The sequence below is a fragment of the Thunnus thynnus genome, chromosome 17 (genome assembly GCF_963924715.1).
Source record: "Thunnus thynnus chromosome 17, fThuThy2.1, whole genome shotgun sequence".
Taxonomy (NCBI): Eukaryota; Metazoa; Chordata; class Actinopteri; order Scombriformes; family Scombridae; genus Thunnus; species Thunnus thynnus.
Window position 1 is genome coordinate 16,377,586 of NC_089533.1, and position 27,231 is coordinate 16,404,816.

Consider the following 27,231-nt stretch of genomic DNA (forward strand, 5'->3'; position numbering starts at 1 on the left):
ATGTACAGCTGGGTATCATCAGCATAGCAATGAGAAGACATCCCATGTCTGCTGGTTACAAGTCCAAAGGGGAGTATGGAGAGGGTAAACAGGATGGGGCTGAGAACCAATCCTTGCGGAACATTACAGGTGACAGGGAGTGATCTAGACCTGCATCCTCCCAGTGAGACATATTCAGTCCTACTTGAAAGGCAGGACTGAAATCACTTAAATGCAGAGTCTGACAGTACATTTGGACTTTTGGAATTTTGTTCCATTTGATAGTTTATTGGAGTATGTGGGTTAACAGCAGATAGTAATTCACCTGCATTTAACAAGTTACTTACTGAATTAATTTACTGCAAGAATGAATGAATGAGGTTTCATTATGAAAACTGTAGTTGCAATATTTGGTGATATTTTTGGAGAGATTACCAATCTATATACTATTGTTTGTTTTTAATTAAATGCAGACTTGACGCTCATGTACCAGCTGAATTAAAGCTCCCCTCCACACATTTTAAAGCATCTAAAAAGTACTCTCCTTCAAATAATAAATTGCCCACAAAATAGATTCAATTAACTTTCTAAAATTTCTTCAAATGGCATCAACTTCTCCCTCATTGGAAAAATCCAGAATCTATGAATATGCAAATATTTTTAATTTCTAAAGTTCAAACTGCTGGACACAAGATGTCTCCTACTTCACTGTAAAGTCCATTCTAAGTGTTTGTGCACTGGAGGCTTCAAATTTCCAAATCACACTTGTGTAAGCTGTATACTGGAAGATGATTGGCTTCCAAAATAGTTGTGATGTAACAAAATCATGCTGAGATTTAAAGTGAGCACAGAGAAACTTTCTCTCATCAGCAGATGAATGTGTAAACAGTCTTCTAATGTCGAACTCTGCACATAAGTCATTAAGGTTAATGTCAGTTAAGGGTTATGTCAGTGCTTCCAAGATCAGATACTTGGAGCTGCTGTTGTAGAGGCATCAACATTCAGAACGTTTAATTTCACATTAGATACAAACCCTAAATAGAAGTTCATTTGCATTTATTTTCATATTAAACAGTGTAATTATAAACATTTCATTCAATTACACTAAGCATGATCAATATGAAGTAAAAATATTACCATTTTTTAAAATCTACAAGTTTAGAGGACAGAATGGATTCACATCTGCTTCTGTGTCTTAATTTAACTGCTTTTAGCCCATGACAGTGATATGTTCCTCTCATCAACTCAGCTTTAAGTTACAAAATGAAACCTCATACCTATAACTCAGTTACATCATTTCCCATTTACAGACAAAAAAATTAACATTTATATACATCAGTACAGTTCAACATTAAGTTACATTTGTCAAATGTGCAAGATTAAGCAAATGTATACTGTAGTGAAATAAAACAAGATTTCCTTAAATAAATGTTCAAGTTTAACTGAAAGCACAGGCTGCTGGTTAACATTGTCTAAGATACAGTGCCTTCTGAATGGGGGGGTGGGGGGTGGACATCTATCTACTACGCGTGAAGTATAGCTGTTCATTGGGTGACAAAATCTTTAAGCTATTTGAGTCATTAAAAAGGAAAAACTGTATAACCCACAGTCTCAAACTGTGTTTTTATAGCTGTACATGAAAACCTTGGGGGGGAACATAATCATTTGCATTTTTCTTCTATACAGTTATTGATCATGACACACATACATCGCAAACAACTCTGTACAACCACAGAGATGATGTATGGCCCTATGAATGATATGATAATGAATACTCAAAATTGCAACTGGGCAAGCACTCCTTTAGGAGGAAAATGCCATCTGAACAGGTTCATTGGGTTTGACACAATAAAACAAACAAAAAAAAAAGGCAAAATAGACGATCTCTGTTCATGACACTGAAGTTGATAAAAGCAGCAGTGATTTTTTTTGTTCTAGTAGTGAGTTCTTGTGAAGCTTAAAGTCCCTGCACATTAGCGAAGAAACGCTGCCACGTTCACTAGGTCATCCTATGAATTCGTACACAAATTTCAACTAATTCATGAAAATTCATTGCACATTTGTTTACAAACAGCTCAATACATTTCTTCATTCTGACATTTAAAAATAAAATCTCCCACTTTTTGCACATATCTAAACGTGTGATTTCAAATTTTGTAGTGTTAGTGAATGGAGGAGTGCAGCTGTCTTTACAGCATACCAGGCACTGTGTTAAGACCCAGTGACAAGTCACTGAGACGAAAACATCCGAGAGACTTCCAACACATTTCAGAGCATAAAATGAAGCATAACAAAATTAATTAACTGTTTTTCCTCTCAGTCAATTTTCAGTTGGATCACCCCATGTAAGGATTGATTCAACAATCCTTGGTAAGTAATACCCAACATTCTTACTGAGATGTCTCAAAAATATGAAACTACTTACTGTACATGTTCCTTTGCAACACAAATAACGGAACATACAGTGTGTCACCTCTGTAGATGAGGGATTATTAGTTAAGGTAGTTATCCAATCATCCTATGCATGGATGGCGCTTCCTAAATTTCAACCCTTCTTATTCAAAAGATGCTACAGAAGGATACCGTACATAGTTTCTCTCCAATTAGGAGATTGTGACTACACCCAACGAGAGGTTATGAAAAAACAAACTACTCTTCCAAAAAGGCAACCACTGAAATAAATGCACAACACGAGGGAGCAAAATTAACAATGATACAGAGAAAAGTTTGGATCTTGAGTTGTAGGTCTGCAAAAATCAAAGAGCTTATTCTTATTTGGCTGTAGTGGTAAGTTAGCCAGCCCAGTGTGTTGAATTCATTGATTCAGAACATAAAGTCTTTTTTTTTTGGTGATGCAAAAGTTCCGGAAAAGGGAGTGCGCTTTGACACACAATGAAAAGAAGCAGCCAAACACTTGGAATGCGCTTGATGAGTTCTTAAAGCAAACATTTAGAAGCTAGGCCCGTTTTTTTTTGTTTTTTTTCCAAAGTGGAATTGCACTGAACTGAAATCACACACATGTAGCTGGAGAGGTGATGTGGCTCAGACTGGGACTGGGCCTCGTCTGTCTTATTTGCTGAAAGTCAATTTACAGCCATTGTTCTCATGGCCATCTCCATGAAGGTAAAGAGCAGTTCTGCCTGAGAGAAGCATCCACGGTTTGCCCTACAAACCGTGTCATCTGTCCTTTTTCAGCCATTCTCCATTCCTGAAAGTGCGAGTAGAGGTTCATTTTTCAATAGTGTGATGATAAATGGTCCATTCATTTATCACACTAGTCCTTTTCTCCATCTTCACTGCTTCCTGTGGTGAACAAACAAAGAAGCATGTGATCAACTGATTAATGAATAATACTCAAACATGACTACTTCATAGTGTTTTAAGACCCAGAGAGTGTAAAATCTGCTAATAGTAGTTTAGTTATTAGAGAATTTCAACTAGGAAATGAATAGTAAAATTTAAAAACAAAAAAATCAACCAGATACATTGCTTGGTGCAAATGTATTAAGACTTCAATGCAAATCCCTTTTTAAGTCAGTGTAAGTGTTATGACTGCATGCTCAACTTGCCTCCTTGCTCAATGTCAGAGTCGGTAAGATGTGTGAGGGAGAAGCTTGCGATATTGGCCGGCGAGATGGAGAAACGGGAGTAGTTTGAGGAACTGGTCCAGCTGGGCTCCAGCACGTGCCCTACTGCGGGGGGCGGAGAGGTGAAGCGAGATGCTGCAGATGTGGACATGACCTTTGATACAGGGTCTTTATTTGTCCTGGACAGGAAGGCGGGTGCAGGGGAGGAGAAGTCATCGTCCCACTCAAAACCACCACCTGTTGGGATTTCAAGAGTGAGTCAGGACATGTAGTGGTAAAGTTCAGCGGCTGCATTCTTTTGTTGGGCTTTGGCGTTACCTTCTTCATCTGTGGAGCTTTCAGAGTTGGTGAACCGGTTCAGGTAGCTGGCAGTGGGTGCTGGGCTGCTGAACTCTGGTACATGACTGTTTGAGCCTGAGGAGTGGTCACCCAGTTCCTTGGTGGGGGTTTCCTAAAATCAGAATAGAATGGCCACACAAACACTTCTTATTACAGTAGTTGTACCATAATATCTCAAATACAATAGAATATAGAGAATACTTTACCTGGTCAAACAGGTAGACGGTGACATCATCGAAGAAGGACACAGCTCTTCTGGAGTTGTCTGCGTTGCTCTTCGCAGGAAATGGGGAAGATGATGCCTCGATGTTCAGGGTGGTGGGTTTCAACAAGCTCTTTAGGTTCTTTGAACTACTGTCATCTGAGACAATAAGTGGCACCGTATGCACAGCATCATCCTCACTGTCTGAGCTGGAGCTGTGTAGCCGGTATGCACGAATGTCATCATCAGAGTCATCGCTGTTCTCATCCTCCTCGTCTGCATCCACGCCATCCTCCTGTACATCTAAACCCGAGCCATCCCGCCTCCCCAGGTACCGTCCCTCCATGTCCGGCTCTTTTATTTTATGAATATCACTGGCGTAGGTCCTGGTTAGTTTAGCATGAACTGCGTTCTCAAGCACCAGCTTTGATGATGTACCAGGAGGAAGTGGGGTTGAGGGTTTGAGATCTTCTGATGGGCCTGGCTCAGGAGACGTTACATCCTTGAAAAACTCTTGTTTGTCTCCATTGTCAGTGTGGCTGCTGACAGATTCCTTCTCACATTTTTCTGTGATATCTGAGTGTACTTCTGGTGATTTGTCCCCAACAAGAGGATTGGATGTTTCTCCAACATCAGCCTGTGCTTCAGCAGCTACAGAAGAGTCTTGCTGAGAAAAGAGAGAATCAACATCTCTCTCTACGCTAACCTCCTGTGCAAGACCTGCAGCGGCACCACTGACCTCGTCAGTAGAGCTCCTCATCCACGAGACCTCACTAGAACCTCCCGTAGTTTCTTCAGACTTCTTCTCAGGTTCTGATTCATTGTCTGAGAAGTAGGCTGAGTCTCTGTAATTGCCGCCCATGAGTGGTTCCTCAGCAGGGACTACATGATCCGGCTGCTGACCCTCATTCGGATCCTCACTATGAGCATCCAGCACACCCTCGACTTCAGAGATGATGATTTCTGGTGGAACCAGATTGGTTGCAGCTGCAGGCTCTTCTGTCTCTTCTTCTTCTTCAGCAACACTAATGCCATTTTTTACAGGGGAGTTGTCTTTAACATTAGGCTGAGAATTCCACTCTGGAGACTCCAGGTTCTCTGTCTCATACCCACTGTCAGCTATTTTATAAGGAGGGTGGAGTTTGTGTTGGGCTATCTGAACGTTCAGCTCTTCTCCCTGTTCTGCTAGCCTGTGAATGTCGAGGGAGTCTAATGAGTCTGGTGTCTCGGCTGAATTGTCTACAGTTGGTAGAGGGGTGGACATACTGTCTTCCAGTAAGCTGTCCTGGCTGATCTGGTCCAAAGATGGCCCAGAGACCAACAGAGAAGATCTGACAAGAGGACGCCCATTAGTATCCATAAAGGATTCTTCATGGTCAGATAGAGTTGTCTCCAGTTCTATATCTGCATCTTCTATTAGTTCACTCAACAGATCATTGCTTGTTAGATCTTCACTGTGTCCATTGTCTGAGGACAATGCTTGGACTTGCAGGTTTTCAGGCATTTGACTTCCTATGGGCTGAGCACTATCCTTTGAGGTTCCAAGGTCATCTTCAAGGCTGGGAATTTTGGCATCTGTGCACAATGAGTCTGTAGTGGCACTTTCAGAAAATTCAGGGGTGTGGCCATCAGTTTCACTAATGATAATTTCAACCCTCTCTGAGGTAGAATCAAAACCAGAGTCTATACCTCTGTCTGAGGACTGGAGCAGACCAAGGTCTTCGGTGGAAGAACTATTTGTAACTGGCAGCTGGTTGCTTGTGTTGTCTTCTGTGACCACTGTGATGGAAGGCACCAGTGTTTCATTTTCTACCAAGGACTGACATATCTCCCCCAAGCTGGAACTTGAAGAGTCTAAAATTCCCTGTCTTGAGGATGTGCTACTGGATGTGGGTTTTAAATAAGTGTCTGCTGTGTTTAAGCTGCCTAAAGTCTCGAGGTTGTCCCAAGAACTCATTTTGAATCTTTCCTCTGGTTCATGCGCCATACCAGGTAAGAGAAAATTCTGTTGTGGACTTGAGAAACAAGATCCTTCTTTCATCAGGTTCTGCTCTTTGAGAAACATAAAGTTTTCAGCTAGTTTTTCAGTGTTCAGAAGCCTCTTCATGTCTGTGTTCTCCCCCTCCACAGAATCCGCCAGGTGAGTGGCTTCTGAACAATCCCCTAAAAAAGAATCCCCGTAGCTTTTATCAGTATCTACTTCCTGGACTTCTAAAGGAGCACCTTCATTGAAACGGTTCCCATTGCGCTCTGGAAGCTCCACAAAACTCTTTCTCCAGGAAGGAGAGTCCTCTTGCTTGGACCCTTCCTCGGTGAAAATGTTGGTGTGGTATGGACTGTCGTTTTCAAGAGATGACCAGATGTGGCTATCTTGTAAATAGGAATCCTTGGAGTCAATACTTTGGTGGAAAAAATCTGCATCGGTACTAGATTCATCCAGACGAACATCCTGAAGAACAACAAAGTCTTGCTGGCCTGAACTGAAGTCCATGTCTTGCCCTCTATTCTCATTTTCCCCAACAGTGCTCTCTCCTTGTTCTTCTAGTTGTATGTAATATTCATTCCCATTGGATGGCTTCTGTGCATCAAACACTGGTACAATCCCAGGGATTCCTGAAGGAGTATTAGAACTCTCTGTGCCTACTGCTCTGGCTACAGGATCAGGGAAATGGGCCTGGATGTCTTCACTGGAAACAGGGAAGAACATGCTGTGGTAGTTCAACGTTGTTTCCATGCCTGAACGCCCATGGTTGCCTTCATAGTGGTCATGCTTTGCTGCCTCCCAGACGTACTCAAAGCTGAGACCTTTGCTAGTTTCAGTGACGGTAAGAACTTCATCAATCTCTTGTCGCAGGGCGTCATCAGCAAACTGTTCCAAGATTGGGAAGGAGGAGTGGCTAACAGTGGTCTGCCGTGTAGAAGGGTTAGGCTTGAGAGCATCCCAGCGTTGTTCAAAATCTTCTTCTATGTCCTTCTGGCCTTGCATGCGCAGGTAGATGAGCAAACGGTGCACTTCCTCTGCTGTGGCCCGTTTGTCTGGGGACAGCCAGCAGAACTGCAAGACCTCGTACCTGTAGTTAGAGGGAAAACGGTCATTTATTCAGACAAGATTCTTTTTGAATGGCCTCATAACCTAAATCTGTTGAAACCTGATTTATATTACTATTATTTTTATTTGTTTCATTATTTTTATACTATTTGTTCTAACACACATATTCAGTGATTCAATATTTAATGACACATATTCCAGGTACTCACCATCTGTCAGAATAAGGGAGCTCCAGCTGTGGCTTAAATAGTTTGACTTGTTGCTCCTTGATCACATGATTGAGAACCTCCCGGTCAGACAGATGTGGGTATGGCTGACCAGCATTCTCAAAGAGCTCCCACAATGTGACCCCCAAGGCCCTACAAACAATTTAGGATAAAATAGCTGTTAGAATTTACTGAATTTACAGAATCGGCAAATGACCTTAACCTCTGACCCCAAAACAATGAAACCTCGTCAATTGAGCTATTATGAATATCCAAACCTAAGAAACCAGTACTGTAAAATGTACCTAATGGTTTGTGAGGCATTTATGATAGCAGTAGCCAAATTTAAACACTAATGAAAAACGATTTATCTCAACATATTATTCAGAGGGCAAATCCAGCTCTTGTAACTAGAATTATGTTACGTGATTCTGCAATCAATGACTAGAAAGCATTTGGCCAATGAGTTGTGAGGGCAGGGGGAGGGCTGAAAAGACTGTATAGTGTTGAAAGATGCTTAGGTGGTGCAGTGTCAGTGTCCTTTCCAGTCTTTTGGACATTAGCCAGATTATTCGGGATTTACAAGCTCCAGTATTAGCAGAAACGACTTCTTTTCTCAGCAATGAGCCAAAAGTGTACAACAGAGCAATTTACTGTGATACTTTATTTTGTCTTTCCAAAACTGCATTTTTACAATATATTCTGATTATATAACATGACTCCAGTTGCAGTTTCTAATACCTACTACTGTATATGTAATGACGCAGTGTAAATGTTAATAGATTTTAAAAACTTAAAATAGGTGTGTTCAAAGCCTGACTGAAATAATTCCTTTCTGTCACATCTCTCATGAGGTCATTTTAAAATATATTTGGACTGGATTCAACCACACTAATTATGAGTTATGGGTCAGTCAAGAGCTGTAATCTGGTACCTACCACACATTGCTGGGCTTGGTCTGCTCCATAGTAATCACACCCCCATGGCGCTCGCCCACCAGCTCAGGAGCCAACCAGCGGAGAGGTGCAAACACATCATCCTCTGTGATGATGTAATCCTCCTATTGTAACATGGTAAGGGATTACAGTCAGACACAGTATTCACCACTTTTGAACAGTGCAACTTTCTAGAAACACTGTAAATAATAATAAACTGCTTAAACACCACCTCATTAAAAAGCTCACTAGAACAGGATAAATTTGGTTGCTTATTAACCTGCAAAAATAATTTATGCTCTAATACAGTCTCTCACTTGGCCTCCCCCTTTCTTTCCAGAAATAGATTCTCGGGGTGACCTTATCTTATGACTATTAAATTCAGACAGAACAAACTGACAGATCAGCAGTATTTAAGGAATGCAGCAGACAGAAATGCCTTAGCACATATGCAGTGTGTCAAGTAACACACGAGTACGATCTTAATTCTTCAGCTAAATACGTAACTGATCAAAGGCAAACAACTGCACAGACTCTGATGTAAATGATTCATTTTCTGTCAGGTCATCTGGAGCTGGCAGAACAAAGAAAGACTTTGACTGTGATTTAATATCACCAAATAGCCAGACTCCAGATAGGCATCTTATGTTCATCAGCTGGATAATGTCAAGTAGTTCTTGATAGTCTTAAAAGGGAATTATTTGCTAGATTTGGTAAATTAAGACTCTTCAAATAAAAAAAACAGACCAGACTGACCATCTTCAAACTGCTAAACTCTGTTAATTTCATTTACATGTGACTTGTGGAGGAATTTAATTGCTACTAGGATGCTTTACAAATTTTTCAGATGAGAGGAACCACAACAGACTTTATAATGCAATGTTTCCCTTCTAATTATTCTTCTAACAGTAATTATGAGACATAATTTCCTCATCACTTTTTAGCCAATATTCTTATTAATAAAAAACAGCTCTTTGTTCATGGTTAGTTAGGGGTAACGTCACTAACTTTCATGACTAACTAACTTTAATATTTCTTTATGTAACTAGGTCCTTGTGCTGACACAATACAGATCCATAAGGTAATGATGAAATCACCGAGTCTCTATACAAAAGACATCTGAAATTGAGAAAGATTTCTGCTTACTTTGTATCTGTAGGGTCCAATTCCATAGTCTCCAACTTTGACAGTAAGATCTGCAGTCAGGTAGCAGTTCCTTAGAGCCAAATCACTATGAGAGCACAGAGGAGAAACATCAGCATGACACACAGGAATCAACTAGATACTTACAAAACAGATTTACTAAATCATTCACTGATTATGAGGCTTGTCAGCAAGATTGTGGAATGAAAACATTCAGCTGGTAACTTGTTCTCGCCAGTCAGCCATTTTTGTTTAGCTTGTGCATTTTCATTTGTGTGTAAGAAGCAAAGTTGAAGCAAAGACTGAGGTTAAATGAATATGAAATCCATCTTGTCGAGATCAAAGAATTCACCATCTGCTCTTAACCTCAACGGGTAAGATCACCATGCAAGAATCAAGAAAGAGGGACTTTGTCAAGGATCAAAAATGGCTTTGGCAACTAGAGGAAATTAGCACAAGGGCTTCTGTCTTTTGCCTCAGCTCTTCCCCCTGCAACAAGACTCATACAGGGGCTATTCCTGACTTGAAAATACAGCAACAAGATATAATTTCTTGAGGGAAACACAGGCAGTGAAAACATTTTGTTGGGCTGCCAGGAGAGGGCGTAAGACGCTCTGAGGCTTTCTCTGCACATTAAGCAGACATATGGTATTTAATTCACAGTGAGATACTCATCATGAGGCAGGCTTTAGTTTCCCTTTAGCCCCATGGTATTCCCAGTGCACAAGTTCCAAGTCCCTTTACTCGCCTAACGACAAAAACTGCTGACACTAGTGTACTTGCATGCACATTGCCCAGCTACTGTCAGACCCACTGAAACCTCTGTAAGATAAATGGACATTTATTTTAAACTCAGTTCCCTATCCTCTGCAGTTGGCGGAGGGCCAAATATACAGATAACACAGCAGTAAGGAAGTGGGTCTGACATCTTAACCCTACAAGGCTAATGAGTGGCATGAACACCAGAGCAGGTTTGTGTCATTTTTGCAAGGAGTTTACTGACTTTACCTATGATCAGGACAAAAAGAAAACAGCTACTCATTTTAAATTCTGAGTCACACTGTGGTCACAACCATTATGTCCTCTACCAAAAACTGTTAATAATCACCAAGTTTAAAAACCAATTAAAACTTTTCTCCAAGTTGATATTTTTGAAATGGGAGTAAGAATTTGAAAAACTTCAGACAACTTCTGAACATACTCTTAACACGTAATTTAGAAGGACTTAGACACCTAGAAACAAAAACAACTAGTGTAACCCTACTCCAGTCAGTAAAAGAACAGTCAAAGAACAACATACATTTTGTTTTTGAAGGCTAGAAGAATTTCAGAGTTTAAAGTTTAAAACTGGAAGATCTTTTTAAGACAAAGAATACAACCTCCTGTCAAACAGTGATGTGAAGTCAGGGTGCGGGAAGAGTTGGGGCACAGAATCAACTAAATAATGATAAGAGAAGTACCACTCTGTTCTGCAGAAGCACACCATCCTCTCTTGCTCTGATGATGAGGATTTATTTTTTTAGCAGAACAAGGACAGTAAACTTTCATCAACGCTGAGCCAGGTCTATTTAAAGATCAAGGAAATGCAAGAGTGCAGACTTGCATATTGTTCCCTCCAGTTATTTTTCGGCCCTACAAACATTTAGAGAGAGGAAAAAGGCAAAACATACCATGACATCACATGATACTAAGACAGTGCTGGAATAATGTGGCCAAAACATAGAAAGTGTGATTCAGGCTTGATTGATATTTTTCTCTTAAACTAGACAGAAAGCATAATTGTGTTTGGGAAACCATATATTATTGACTAAACATGAGAAAAATATAAGCTTTTAGGTGGAAAAAAAAGGTTCTTGGTAGTGGACTAAAACCCAGTGAACACTCACAAACATGACTCATATTGATTGATGATCCAAACTCCAATTAGAACAGTAAAAATCTCAAACAAAACAAAGCAATATTTATGTGTATTTTAAATGCTTGTACTGAAAATATATGTAAAGCCATCACTGGACTGTACTTTCTTCCACAGTCTCTGGATAAGAATATATTCATGACACAGTACAGTATGTGTTTAGTGCGTCTGCAGAGCCATTCTCACCCTTGCAATGCAAAGCTGAGGTTTCAGTTTTGGATATCAGCCCACACAGCACTTGTCCTGAGGGTTTTGTCTGTGGCGCTGCATCATCAACAGCCTCTCATTCAATTCTGTCAGCATGTGGCATTCAGTTTCTTTTTCTTTTAAAATTTTGGTGTTTGGAGTCTTTGAACAAAAAGTGCCTCGGAAATATTTTTACGATTGTAAGTAAAATAAGCTCACATGAAGGGAAGCTTGTATAATTTCCTTTGAGTTGTTACAAGGATTAAAACACAACGCCTAATGTGAGGCTATCCTTTTACATGCAAAGAGCAGAATCATCATATCCCTCTGGCAGCGGACAGCTGACACTGTGGCAATGCATGGGAGCTGGGTAATTGGAACCCTCTGAGCTTATTCTGAGCATGTAAAATAGAGCTGATGAGCTGAGCATCGTATGTTACCCCGAAGCCCCACGTTCCCAACACCCCTTGTACCCTGCTGCTTGCTAGTGGCCAGACTAGCACTGACTGGGGTAAAAATGAAAATGAAACACTGCCTCTCTTCTATACACACCTTTTTTGGAAAACACTGGTACTCCTGAGACTGGTTGGACAGTAAGGACTAAAATAAAACTAACTGTTGACTTAAGTCTTTACAGTCATTTCTTACGAGATTTATGAGTACTTGTTTACTATTTGTCATTTGATACCCAGTAAAACTGTCCATGATACTATCATGAAAGTATGATGTACCATAATATTATGACTTGTTCCAAACATTTAGGACAACAATGTTTAGGTGTATGTTATTTGACTATACACCATCTAATTTTCTGTCAAATTTTCTCACAAATTTAAATCCTTAGAAAGCAAATGACAAAAAAGGAAAAAAATACATTTACTAACATTGCCAACTATTATTTAGTCATTTAATTAATTAAACATAACATACTGGCTCAGTGGAAAATGTAGAGAGTAGAGGGTGCCAATAAAATATGTCATCACACTGTGTTTGTTTCTAGTCGCCACTGAGAAAATAAGCGTTGCCCTCAACAGCAGTTGTATTCTCTGACAGACAGAAGTGGCATGAAAAACACAATCCTAAGCTTAGTTGGCCTAAAACCTGTGAGCTTGCTTTAGTGTTGCAATTCTGAAGTGCTACCTGTGCAGGAAGTTGTGTTTGTGAAGGTGAGTGACACCGGCAGCGATTTCACAGGCCATCCTCTGCAGCTGCAGCAACTCAGCATTTCTGAACATCCAATCCTGCTGAGACAGATAGCCCCGCAAATCGCCCTGCAAACACACACACAGACAAACACACAGTTGGATTATCTCATCAATATCAAACATTCAACAAATCCGGAGCAACTTTATTTGTATGATGGCAATAGGAGGAATTTTACATATATTTCTAGTTAAGTGCATTGTGCAGAGACCGCCACACAGGGGCAGTAGACTCTCCTTTTCCTGTCTTCTCAGCACTTCTAACTGGTCTGTGTGAGAGGACCAAATAAGGGTAACCTGTTTAATGGACCTCTATGCTGTGTCACAGAGATTTATAAATAAAAGAGTCCAGCTCAGGTCAGTGAAATAAACTGTGTCTGGGTCCGGTAAGGTTTGGGGATGAGTGGAGGGAAGAAAACACAGGTATATACACATGGCTAGCAAGTGATATTAAGTTGTATTTTGCATGTAGCATGTCGGCTCACCAGTTGACTGATCACAAAGCCGTGGGAAGTCAATAAAAGACAGTGTATCTAGGAAACGAGGTTCACCTCTATTTAGATCACAGGCCTACAGGGGTCTTTGTGGTTGGACTGAGTCCTGAGAGACTGTAAATTTTAATTACAACAAGGGTCTCAGCTGTGTGCAGGTTCACACGCCAGAGCTGGTTGGGAATTTCTGTAGACACCTGTGGCCATCATTCACCAACACGTAACAGAATGCATAATGATTGAGAAACTGTCAATGCGGTATCCTGTACTTAGTGTCTTCCTGACACTCCACAACAATGTTTATAAAAAACGACAAAATGCATTATGAGCACTTTTTGCCACAATTTGCGACGTGGGTTGAGATAGCACACATTTTAGTGAACGATTTATTTAACGCTGACTTCCAAAATGTGTCAGCAAAGAGCCATTTAACCTATGTGTGCTCCTGAGATCATGTACACCACAGAGATGGAGTGAAGGACTCCCGATTAGCTCCCCTAAGGAATGAGAACTAAGAACATACTGTCCACAAACACACACACCAGAGTCACGTAATATACGAGGCACTTTTGTTAAAAATGTCAAGTCACATGCAGTTATTGACCGTGTAAGTCTGTGTTGGGGTGCTGTGTGTGTGTGTTTACGAAGGCTTTACTTTTCTGTGAGCGATCTCACTACAAGCAGCTTAGATCAGTCGTCTTACGTAAGCGTCACGGATTGCTTGAACCACATTTGTCCCCGCATACACACACATATAAATCACACACACAAAGGCACACAGCTCTGGGAAGGGGTCTTCACAGAAGAGCTATATTGAATGTATAGTAAGTGATACTCTGTGCCTGTCTGTCTTTGTGAAGCATCCGCAGCAGGTGATAAGGTCTGGGTTTCAGGGCGAGGATCCAGCGCTGTTATTCAAACAACATTAAATAGTGAAAGGCCACAACACTTCAGACCGTGAATAAACAAGAATGTGCAGAGTTCCCTGTGTGTGTCTTGCTCAGCCACCACATGATCTCGTTATGTAAAAAAAAAAAAAAAAACATTTCAAGCTATTTTAAGTGGTTGTTTTCCATTCTACTAGTGGATACTAGAAGCAGGCTATCATCTGATTAAGTTTAGCATATTTACTTGTAAGCTAAACAGAGAAAGTAGGCTATTGAAAGAAAAATGAAATCCAGGGTAAAACACTCAAAAGGAGCAATACTGTACTACAAGATGGTTTTTCATAGCCACCAAGGCAATGAGTGTAACCACCAAATGTCTTTGTTAAATTAACTCTAATTTACGTGCAAGTTACCATCAATAAAACCAGTTCTCAAAGGGCTAATTAGCCAACAGAAGTCAGAAAGGACACCAAGCACGTAAGGACAACTTCACCCACAAGGTGAATAACAGTGCTCAATATGCTGGTGTGCAGAGCATGGTCAGTAATGTATAACCTAATAAATAACATGACGACAATAACGTAAAGAGCACTTCCAAGAATTGTGGCTTTAACAACTGTAATAAATGAAGGGGGATCAACGACTTTCGAAAGCCAAAATCAACTGGCTTATTTCCAAGACCCTGAACCAGAGAAGGGTCTGACTAATGTCCTGGCCAGGCACCAGGCAGGATATCCATGCATTAGAAGCTGTCACTCACACAACGGTATGTGACATTCTGTGGCCCCTGCACCAGTTGCTTGATGTATTTTGATGTCTAAAATGCTTTGAGTCAGGGTTACCCAGCACGGGTGATACAGGACGAAAAAACCACCATCAATCACCAGGCTGTCAGAGGAAACGTCACAGTATACTGGCTTTTTGGGATTCACCTTGTCTACTGCGCAGCTGCAGTGTCACATTTCGTGTTTCGACATGTAGAGGATGATTGACATGGCCTGAAGTAGTAAGAGGCCACAGACAAGTCGTCTATTACTTTACATTCAACCAGAAAACAGGGTGAGTGCTTGTTTCTACGTCAAGTGTTATTTTAAAGATTTATGCCCCAAGTAGTACGAATGGAACTTTTAAATATGGAAAAAGAAAGGAAATGTGTATTGTGTAAGACAAGATCCTGCTCGGATGAAGTCCTTAAAACTCTTTATCCAGCAAAGGATAACAAGCATAGACATCAATCAGTCGTGCTAGCCTCTCACATTATCACCTTCAACATACAGGACCTGCTCTTCATCACGCTATCTTTCCTAATGACTCACACACACTTGTGATAAGTCAGTTACTTTGACTCATTTCCATCTCCTGTCAGAGACGTTACTAGAGTTGGCTAGGAAAGACCACAATGCCAGTACACCAGCCAGGCCTGGGCAGCTGACAATACGCATGCCCAACAAAGTTATGCAATGTCTGGCAAGATGAGCCGAACTGGACCCTGCAGGACACATTACCAGGTCGGACGGGTGGGAAGGCAAGATGGAAGCGGAGTTTATCAAAGCTCAACATTCGCCAGGGAGCGTGAATGGAAATATTTCCTGTCACCAGGCCGCGGACTGCTCATGTGCACACGGGCAACTAATACATTACATAAAACAATATTTGAAACCCACCAGATGAATATGACGTCCCCCTCTAAAACAACTGTGAAGTCACACTTACTGGCACAGGTTGTGCAAGCTCATTCATGGTTACCATAAAAAAAAGGGCATCCGGTAACTCAGACACACACCTGGGACGGATACACTCGTACACACACACACACACACAAGATAATTTATGGCTGCCAGAAAAGGACAAGGGTCATCTGATTCAACAGGACACTCGGGTAGAGATGAAAAGTAAAGACTGAAAACTGAGTGAGTGGCTGTTGACAAGTGTGTTAACTGTGTGGTTATTTTTGATGTTACTCAATTTAATACTTGTTTTTTTTATTATAAATTCAATACTTGGTGTTATTGCCTGTTGTTTAGACTAACTAATCTGTAGATATTAGTTGTGTTGGGAATTTGTCACCTTTGATTTAAGACATTAAAGCATAATGAAAATAATCACTAGCTGCTGCTCTGGTGTTGCTCTCTTCCAACAGATCCTCTTGGTTCAAGTAAAAGCAAAGGAATTTCTGTTGAAGAGTTACATTTTTCTAATAAACATGCACTAAGTGCTCGTGGACAAACACACACCTTATGGTCAAAGTCAAACATTAATTATAACAGACTCCTAGGAGTGGAATGTGGAAAGAGAAAAGGCAGAATAATAAAAACATGAAAGAGTGATGGTATTATTTAGTAAACTACATTATATTTGAAAATGTTTCTGATATTTTTTTTGTCAACAACAATTTAAAAAGAAAGTATTTATTACAGGACCCCTGTAGGTGTTTTTATTTTTCTGGTTACTCAATATAAAAGACAAAATGGCTAAGACTACCTACAATTCTGCATTTCTTCTAATTTCTTCCTATTAAGGTAAATAAGAATGACCCTGAGGTGGTGTATATTTATAGGTGACAGTTTTGGGTTTTTGCATTCGTTGGTGGACACCCCTTAAGTTTCTTTAGGAACAGCTTAGTTTCCTTTAGACTGAAATCAGCTGTCTCCAACATACACAAGGTGTTACCCATAAAAATGCACAAACACAGCAACTGGTGGAGCTGACACAAGAGGAGTGTAAATGGAGCCTGTTGCTTTACTGGGAGAGGTGGGAATGTGAGAAGTCCCAGGCTTAGACTAGCTATGCCACTTGGGCAGGAGGAGGGGAGCAGAGGAGAAGGGAGGGGAGGGAGCTCCCCACAGGCGGGGAAAGAGAAACAGTGAATAAATCAACTGCCGTGATGGAGTCTGCGTCACCTCAATGAATGAAAGGGCTAATTTAGGATTGAGACAGTAGACTTTGAGTCCAGATGGCCAATAGGCCAGGTCAGCTATGCATGCTTGCTGGACAGTATTTAGAGGGGTCTTGCCCTATGAATTTGTGAGCTTAACAGACTGACAAGAGCCAATTCTCAGATTTCTCAATTAATTAACCCTTGGAAGTGAAAAAGTGCTGAAACATCAAGTAGTAAATAAACAATTTCTCAGTCCTTGGGCACTAGTATGTACAGTGACTGCATGTTAAATGGAGCAAAACCCGCACAATATTTCAAAAGATTTTCCACTGCAGATTAATAGTAGATCAATTTCATTCACATGAATGCAATGTTATTCATTTAGGGTATTATTCAAGTTTCTTCAATTTATTTACAATAAACAAGCTTTTGTATATTAACAAGTGGTTGGTGGTGCATATAAATCACACTTATCAGAGCATGTGGCCACTCACCATTTCACAGTACTCGAAGACGAGTAGAAAGGGAATAGCCTCAACGCACTGTCCGACGCACTGGAGGATGTTTGGGTGCTGCAGCACTCTGAAGACAAAATAACAAAGACGTGCTGTTGATATTCATGTTTCTTAGGGCAACAAAAAGCTTTAAAATAGCACTACTTGTGTAATAGGAAAAGTGGAGGATCCTGCTAACATTAAAGTGATGTCATATGGCTAATTTTAACTACATTTACTGTGTGCATGTCATTGCACATACTCATTTAATGTAGTGAAGTAAATATATAATTCCATCATTGATCAAATAAATATTAAATGTCAAATTATAAAACATATGATGGGAAACTTTTGAAAGATAATAATAACCCACAGCCATGGAGGTGTTCAAAGAAAAAAAAGAAACTCTCTGTTCACCTGTATGGATCCCCCTGCTGCAGGAAGTCATTCTGCTCCTTGGCACTTGCATTAGCTTTCAACTCCTTCACCACCACTCTGGCTCCACCTGGATCTGTGTAGATTTCACTCAGAAGGACCTGATGATGCATGACAACACTTTAGACTAAGCAAGATATAAAATAGAAGTCCATGCAGCATGTGTACCTCAAGGTCTACATGTAACTCTTTAAAAGAGGCCAAATGATGCCAACAATTATAGCAAAGAACACTGAAAAAAATAACAGATTTGAAGTAGAAGAGTGAGATAACAAAAAAGGAGATTTAGTCACCTCGTATCGGTATAAAACAGAGCAGTCAAGTTACAAAATAGGTTTCTCAAAATTTGTGAATCACCACAACCATGAGAGGTGCACAAAAGATATTAGGGTAAAAATGGCAAAAATATTTAGATTATGCAAAACTTGTACAGTAAAGAAAACAAATCTCACCTGGCCAAACCAGCCATTGCCAATCTCCTGGATGTAACTCAGACTGTGGCGTGCTACCTGGAAGCCTGCGGATCCCTCTGTGAAATCAACCACAAAACAATGTTAACGTCTATCTAGCTAAATGATTTAATATTACAGTTATTGGGATGGAAAACCCAGACTATGAGCCTGTCACATTCAGTCAAGAGCAACACAAAATGAAAGTAAAATTGTGTGTGTATGTCTGTTAAATCATGTCTAATAAATATGAAAAATATAAGTAATAACATTATGTCTTTAGTAGTGGCTTTAGTAGTGAAGTTGGGCTCCAAACTTGAAAAACTGACATCGGAAAAACACAATTTAGACAAGGTTAATCCTGAGGGATTATTAAAAAAGGAGCTGTGACAGAGAAAAATAATGAAAATCAGATTTCTGGCAATATTTTAAACCATGCCAGAAAATCTCTTGTTGTGCATTTCTGCTTAACATTTGCTGGATTTACTCTTATTTATAACATCCTAGAGACCAAACAACTTCTACTAGATATTCACATGAAGTTTTTGGATGTTTTTTACGTCTGTGTTTAGCATGTGAATATAGTATGTATATGTGCACAAGTATAAATCTTAACAGTATAAATCTGAGTGTGTATATGTCTAACCTGTGATGCGGGCAGGAGGTTGTAGGTGTGGGGGTCCAGGCAGGGCCACAGGGGACACAGCGAGGGTGTACACCTCAGCTGGGGACTGCATAGACGGCGTGTCCTCTGCCGGCGGGGTGAAGTCGATCTCATCATCAAAGTGGTCTTCAAACTCCTGCGTCAACAGAAGTCAGGAGTGGAATATTATGAGACGTGACATACATTTAACAATAGAACCCACATTTACGGACACGGTCTATTACAATTCATGCCCGCTATTTGTTCTCTATGTCAAGCCTGCATTGGAGCAGGTGGAGTCGTGTCTTGTCTGGCTACCTGCGTGCCGGGACTCTCACCTTGAAGTTGATCTCCCTTTCCTTGCAGCAGGTCACGCAGTTCACCAGCAACACCACCAAGGCCACAAGCGCCGTCAGTGACACCACCAGAGACAGGTAGAGAGACACGGACAACGAGTCCCCCGTGCTTCCACCTATAAGGAAGAAAACAGACATGAGCTCGGCTCTGCTTCAGATACTATGCTGAATCATTCACATCTATAGCTGTGCTTCAAAATGAACTCAGAAGTGAATAAAGGAGGGCATCTGTCACTGTTGTTGGAGTTACAAGAATAAACATAGGTGTGTTTGACAGTAATACGGCACACCACGGGTGTACTGGCACTTCTTCTAAATCCACCCACAACAAAGATACATTTAAGCTCAACAACAAAAATAAACTGCACAGTGCTCTTAGAATTCAGCTTCTTGAGCTTTTGCTCTATTTCACCAGCAACTCCACTGCAGAGGGAAGAAACGCTGAGCTGTAACTCTTTGCAAGACACACAATAATTTTGACTCTATGAACATGAAAACAGTGATTTCTTCATGTTTACAGTGTCTGCAAACATGATGTGAAAATAACTGTGGACCACCCAACCTCTAGGCCTCATCAGCCATTCAGAGAGACGGTTGTGGGGGGTTTCTCCTGGCTGATAAGCAGCTGATGGTGCAGCTGTAGTGACAGCAGGTGTGGGTCTGTGCTGGTGAGGATGCTGCTGGCCCAGCAGTTCGAGTGTCAGGGCTGACAGCAACCTTTCAACCCACCTGCTGTGTTGCTTAGCTGCTGCTATCTCGCTACATCGATGCCGAACAACATCCATGCGGCTGCTGCAGGTTCAACAGATTTCCAATCGAGTGTAACATCTTTGTGCTACGACAGAAAATACCAGCGGGATGTATTTACTTTGCTGAAATCCCTTTTTATACCAGACTTTGATTTGAAAGACCTTAAGGCCTACAACAGCAGCAGGCATGGTAAATCTTGGTGATAGCCTTCTCTAAAAAAAAAAATATGATTTCTCTGGATTGACAGCTCACACTGATGGTTAAATGTATGGAGTAAGTATTTAAAAGACTGCATGTATATCATAATTCTGACAAAAGCTCCACCTTTTGTTATCTGTAAGTGCGAGCCCGTCACCGTGCTCTTTCACCACATGTCCACCTCGTCTCCTCATCTCCCAAATGTCACTGCTCATTGAACTGCTCTTTTGAAAAAGGTATGACTACTGGTCACTTGCATTTCGTCCTGTCTCTGATGTGGTGAGTGAACAGTCAGAAGACGTTAAAGTCAGTCCCTGCGACTTGCAGCTTGCATTTATTTTTGTGCCTATCACTTCTGAGCTCACCAGCAGTCAGAAGAGGTGTTGCAAGCAATTTTCTGACTTGATATTTTGTCATTTCACTACGTCTCATGATATTGTATTACATGTAAACATAATCTCAACATGGCATAATGTGTGTGTGATTGAGAGAATGTGCTGAAAGAATAGTGAGAATTTGAGAGAGAGACACTCCTCCCCAGTGCCCCCCTGTTGTTTATTCTGTCTCCCACTGGTCATAGCATGTCAGGTACATCCTGTCTGCTAGAGGGAGAATCGACACCTACTGAGTGTCCTTCTGCTGAGCTACAAATTCCTGACAGATAAAAGCGTGTGCTGAATACGTCCAGAGTACAAACATTCTTCTAGTTGTCTCATGTTGCTTTCACATCAGCGCTTGAAGAAGAAAAAGAACAGAATTGAGTATTTCTGCAACACAAATAGTCTGAGCCCCTGGGAACAAATGAGCGACCAGACTAAGGCCAATATGTCTACACTAAACTGGCTAAATTTGAATCACTTACTTTGAGAGAAGATATCCAACCACACAAAACAGGAGGTGTCATCATTAATCTGCACATATGACTTGATCTGTGCTCTCAGTATGGCAGCACAGGAGTCATTGTAATCCTTAGCTGCCCTTTTTGATAAGTCTGTTTTATACTCATGCAGACATCTGACAAAAGAAACTGAATCGTGTGTTCTGCCTTATTGAAACATGGAGTAGGAGGTGATAGAACAGTTTTAAACTGCTACACAAAGCAGAGAAATCATGATGCACCTGTTAAGAGTCCTTGCCAGATAATGGCTGTAATGCATTATTCTGTTGTTTGCTAACAAAAAAGATAAGACAAAAAATGTGTTCAGCCTCTGCACCCAACCTGGCACCAACTCTTGCCTCCTAAATTGTTCATAAATAAAAACACCAATTTGAAATCAACCTGAGGCGAGATCTCGCAAAGGTTGAGAGAGAGAGAGAGGCCAACGACCGGTTGAACAGTGAGGTTACTACCAGTCGGGTCTGTTCAGATGGAATAGTTGTGTACTGAGACACTACAGTTCATCAGAGAGCAGCAGAGCAGCAATCACTTAAACTCCCTGGGGAACATTACATATGATCAAAAGCGTCAACCATGATTGATATTCATTTCATGTCTGCAACAGTACACCAAGACATCACTGATGAAAACTGATTGCTTAATGTGGTCTCCTACTTAAGATCAAAACAAAATTCTTCCAAGCAGTCTGACTTTTTTTTTTATCCTGCTACAGTGAAAACATACTTAACAATAATCCTAAAACAGACGAATGTATCAACCTGTGAATGAGATCAGTGTACAATCACAACCCTAGACCACCCTCAAAGTCAAAGACGCCACTCCACAGGCAACTTAGCCTTTAGGAAAACTTAAATTAGATATATTGTGATGCAAAACTTACCTGAAAATACTGATATCTTATTTATTCCTAACTGAAATCTCCTTAACTCCAGAGCCCTTCTGGTGTCAAAATTTCCTGCAAATTATCACACACATGAGTCTGTGGACATGAATAATCCTAACTGGAACAAATCTAAGCTAGTAACTTAGTTTGCTAAGTTATTGCACTGCCCATGTGCACAAATATGGGTCCTGGTGTTGTGGGCTCTGCGCGTGCAAAACAGCACCGCTGCTGAAAAAAATCCCTTGGGGAAACACTGAAATGGGTCCATAGTTCATACACAGGCCCGGGGGATTTAGCTCTAAATGTAGATGTGTACTTACAACTTTAAGTGTTTTCTACCTCGTAATTTATCATCAGGAGGTAAGTGATGAGCCTGGCTTACATGGGCTGCTAAAGGTTACACACAATTCCTTCATGGTACAGATTGTAAGTGGAAGGAAGAGAAGGAGAACTGATGCAAACCGAAATAACAGACTGAATCTGCTTAACATGCAAATCAGTCAAAACTACTGAGTGCACAAAATGTGACTGATGAGGACGGCAAAGAATTTCTCTTCATGTGAGAAGCCACCTCATACCTCAAACTAGTGTCTATCGTTAACGTGTGTGAAAAAAGACTACGTAATATTTTAAATTGTTTAAGATTGTTGGATGTCAGACTATACAATCAGCACTTGATTTGATCACCATTTTCTCTGAATAAAACACAAAATACCAAATGACACATCCACGTCCTACGAAGAGGAAAAGGGGTGGAGGGAGCAATCCAGAGAAATTAACATTATCTGGAGGGAAGAAAATGTCACAAAGGGTGAACAAAGGCAAAAAAAAATTTTTTAAAATTGAGTTGTCCCAGCACTGGCCTGGTCTTCCCTGATAAATCTAAATGTAAGATTACCTGCTTCAGTAAGAGTTTACTGTAAGCAAGTACGGTTTAAGCAAACATCAAATCATAGAAATTAATAACAGGCAACAACATCTACTGCATGCATTACTGTACTGTTGCTATGTCAGCAAACAGCCCCCACCACCTCACCACTACACCCAGGTAGTTACAACCACAGCCTCATACTGAGACCAGGAAACCCCTGAATGCTGAAGAGGAATCTCTTTCCCAAAGCTTTATTTATTTCCCAAAACCACACAACTGCCAGATCAAGCAATTATCAAATTGACACAATATTGCCTGAAATTGATATAATGCAATCCTATCATAAAACATGTGTTTCATAATGAGCACTAGTAAAAATGTCCAGCATCATGAAACCAGGAGCGAGCTAATCATAAACCAAAACTCAACAGCCCCGTTTCAGTAAGCTCCATAATATTTCACGAGTGGCTGTTTTTCACAAAACGCTTCCTCCATCAATGATGACAGCCTACTAAATTATATGCAGCATATATTATCTGAAACAACAAATAGTTCAGTAAATAGTATAATTAGCTTTATTAAAGTCAAAGCTTAACTTCAAGACAATCCTGTGAAAAACATCTTTTAAACACCCTCGGTCTGTTTCTGTGGAGCAACAGGGTTCCAGGCAGTGCAGGACTCCCAGAGAGTCTGCAGCAGCAGCATTATAGAAAAAAACAGGAGCTGGGTCACGACAGCTCTACATGGGATCAGTTCTCCTTGGTAAGGCCTTATCTGAGTCATGGGTTCATATTATGACTTGGCAGGGCCCACCAAATGACTCAACTGGTTTTTGGGACCAATACGGCAGGGAGCTGCCAGGTCTTATTTCGGTTCCACTGCATATTTCAGTAGGCATTCACGCAGAGGAGGAGCTGACCCATTTTTGCAGATTTCACCCACCAGTGTTTACAACAGTGGATGTCTGTACTTCCAGTTACATAAAGGATGGAGGATGGCATTGTCGGGCTGACATGTTTGGGTTCTGATACGATTTGTCCGTCTGCTAAGATAAGAAGCACCAAGCCTCGTCGAATGAACAGCCAAGGTATCTGAAGCAGCCAATAATTATGGCCGTCGGGCCTTTGTGAGGATCCATATTTACAAGACTGTGTCATTTTCAATTACAAATCAGCATCATCTTCTCACTATTAAAACAATAGAAAACAACACTATATATATCTGTCATTTGCCTGCTTCATGGCAACATTTGCATGCATTCTTTGTAACACACTGTAACAATGCAAAATGCAATTGTTTGGATTCTGAAGCAGCTCACTGAACTGGAGTACAGGAGCTCCGATCCTTGGCCCCTGACAATATAGGATAGGCTGGTTTGTAAAAGTAACCTGGGTTGGTAGTCACTGAGTCACTGGGTAACTTGGTGGAAGGTTAAGACCAATGTCCATAGTGTCAGACTAGACATGTTCCTGTCAGCTGACTGTTACTACAGTTAAAACATTAACACCACTGTTAAAGCTCACCTTTCAACATTTACCCATGTTTGATGTGTGAAAACAGAGCAAGTCACTTAAGGAGTTTCTTCTCTCTTTCTCACCCACAACTCTTAACTTAAATCTAAACTTTTAAACATCAAGTATTAATGTACCATATCTGTAGACACTGATAAATGACTCCAAAGTAAAGACTGGGGAAGTGGGGCAGAGGACAGGTTGCTATGTAATAAAAGCATAAAAAGCATGCTCATATTGCTACATCAGTTTCCTGTATGACCTATTATAATTAAGTAAACAGCACTGTTGCTAATCATTGACTGGGGCTGATAAGATTGGAATGTGTTACAGTTACACATTACCGACCCCGGCTACACAATATTCACTTTTGCGTCTATTCATTTCTTGTCAGGAAGCAGGTTGCACCAAGACAGACGACACTGACTGAGCCTTTTGCTGTGTGAAGCTGCAAAAACAAAAAGAAAACACTGAAACTATCCCCTTGCCTCCAAGTGGATTTATGGCATCCACAACATTAAGTTTGCAAGTTAAGATTATTTTCGGAAACTACTTCATCTGCTGAAAATTCTTCATTACTCCAAAAAAAGATATGTGAAATCCTGAAATTCCTAATTTTGTCTAGTATTCACAAGAATGCAATTTACAGTGGCGTGAAATTGAGCAAAGCAAGAAAATACTCATATTTGAGAAGCTGTAGCCACCAAATGTACTTGATAAAGGACTTAAAATACCAACTGATTATCAATATTGCCATAATAGAATGTTCAGCTGATCCATAATCAGTTACACAACAGTACTCTCACATCAGTATCCCTTGGGGAACTGCTAGAGCTGCTGTGTAACTGCTGGAAATGAATTGTTTTCATACAATCAGTTCCCTCCTGTTTCTGTCATTTTTACCTGAACAAGGTAAGTCAACACACCAACAAGGATCATTTCAATGTATGTTCCACCTAGTTTAAAATGTATGAAGGCGGTCTAATTTGATCACTAAGACTGGATACTAATTAATAGTGTGTGTCTATTACCAAATGATTTCACCCCACTGGCAACTAACAAAATGGCAAGTCATTTTCTTCCAGGAATAAGTTTTCATTCATCATACAAATGATCAAACCCATGACAAGACTTATGATGTAGGCACAGTGCGATGGCACTGTGATCAACATCAAAGTTGTTATTCAAGGTGCACCTGAAAACAAAAGGGAAACCAATGTTTCCGTGCTGGTAGGCCAACATCTATTCTGTTGTCCCATAAACTTGGTAATATGTCAGTGACTAAACCAACCCTATTGAAAGGTTAACTTGCCTGTACCCGCAGTTACAATAACCTGTATTACATTAACTGAGACACACTGGTACCTGGGTACAGATTTATGTGTGTTACTTTTCAATCAGAATCAAACTAGAATAGATTACGGTGTGGATTTTTTTATGAGTACTGGTGGACGAAAAGTCGAAAGTGTATTTCTACCAGTCTCCTGACATGTTGTTACTTGTCATTATAAAACGCCATACACTACAAATATACATATAGTGACAACAGTGTTCATTGGTTAGCAGGAAATACAGCCAGGCTTGTTTTGTTTGCTTTTAGCTGCCACCCGAGCCAGTAAGCATTAGCTTGTAGACAGGCGTCATAGTAAATAAACAAACAGTCAGCTGTGTATCAGATAGCAGTCAGCTGTCTCACCTGATCTGTGATGATACTGGAGAGGGGCACCTTCAGACAGCCAAAACACCGACATAAAAATCGCACTGGCCAGCAACAAAACACATCCATGACGGCTCTCCATCCTCCTAGCTTAGCTAACAAGCTGTTAGCTAAATGGGAATCGTCGTCCTAAACAACAAATGGCTGATATGGCGCTAAATAATGCCTTTTAATCATTGATAATTAGTTTAACGTCAGTGTAGGCTACACAAACAAGCATATTTTCTTACTGTTTAGCGACTTACTGTTAGCCAGCTAGCTAGCTAACTAGCTTCAGCTAGCATGTCAAGGATAACAGTTTCAGCTGACGACAGCAAACACCGCTACGAAATGTAATGTTCCGTTGTCCATACAGACAAAAGGAGCGATCACCTTTCGCGACCTATCATATTCGGTTCATGTGCCTTGACGTTATTTAAGTGAACACAGCTAAAAGAAATAAATCAAAAGCCCTGGCTATCATGAAACACATCTCCTCCAAAGCGCCATGTTCCTGTACAACGACACGTCACGGAATGAGGCGGTCAACTTCAAGTGATTGATGGGCACTACAGCCAATCACAACGAAGCATAGCCTCATATTAAATACACACAGCCAATCACCATCGAGCTTTATTATCAGTCATGTAAATCCAGTGCTTTGTATCAGAACTGAAGAAAGCTTTTTTTTACATCAGTCACTTGCCAATCATGTGAGACACGCAATACTGATTTGGAAAGACGATCCGACTCGTCTTCATTGGATGTCTATTCTTGGCTTTATGGCTAATCGTAAACTACCAAGCAGTCTCATTTTAGAGGTGGACAGGGTAATATGACAGGTGCACTGATGCTGTCTTGGGTATCGGGATCTATTTCTTATGGATAGGTGTTCATTTTCTCTGTAGTGATTTCATATGAATTTTTGGTTAGGCATCAGATTCGTAGGGAAGCTCGATTCAATAAATATAGCAAAAATAAAACACACTGTTTTTTATCGCAGTATTCCCAAATAAAGGAATGATGCTCTAGAAGTCAAGATGCGATA

At 40.6% G+C, this 27,231-nt stretch overlaps 1 protein-coding gene across 2 annotated transcripts; it reads right to left on the reverse strand.

The window, feature by feature from the left end:
* Positions 1-1,018: 1,018 nt before the first annotated feature.
* On the reverse strand, positions 1,019-26,720 carry lmtk2 (lemur tyrosine kinase 2). 2 transcript variants are annotated; one of them, XM_067616272.1, is made up of 14 exons: positions 26,184-26,720; positions 19,359-19,492; positions 19,024-19,177; positions 18,381-18,457; positions 17,911-18,029; positions 17,494-17,581; positions 12,682-12,812; positions 9,444-9,528; positions 8,301-8,422; positions 7,366-7,515; positions 4,112-7,178; positions 3,885-4,017; positions 3,545-3,803; positions 1,019-3,278 (listed from the first exon to the last, which is right to left on the reverse strand). In XM_067616272.1, exons 1-14 carry the CDS (start codon positions 26,284-26,286, stop codon positions 3,254-3,256), a joined length of 4,647 nt encoding a protein of 1,548 aa, XP_067472373.1. In that variant the 5' UTR covers positions 26,287-26,720; the 3' UTR covers positions 1,019-3,253. The 2 variants fall into 2 exon arrangements, with proteins under 2 accessions (XP_067472373.1, XP_067472372.1); XM_067616271.1 differs by having other exon boundaries at positions 1,019-3,282; positions 3,549-3,803; positions 26,184-26,719.
* Between the last annotated feature and the right edge of the window lie 511 nt (positions 26,721-27,231).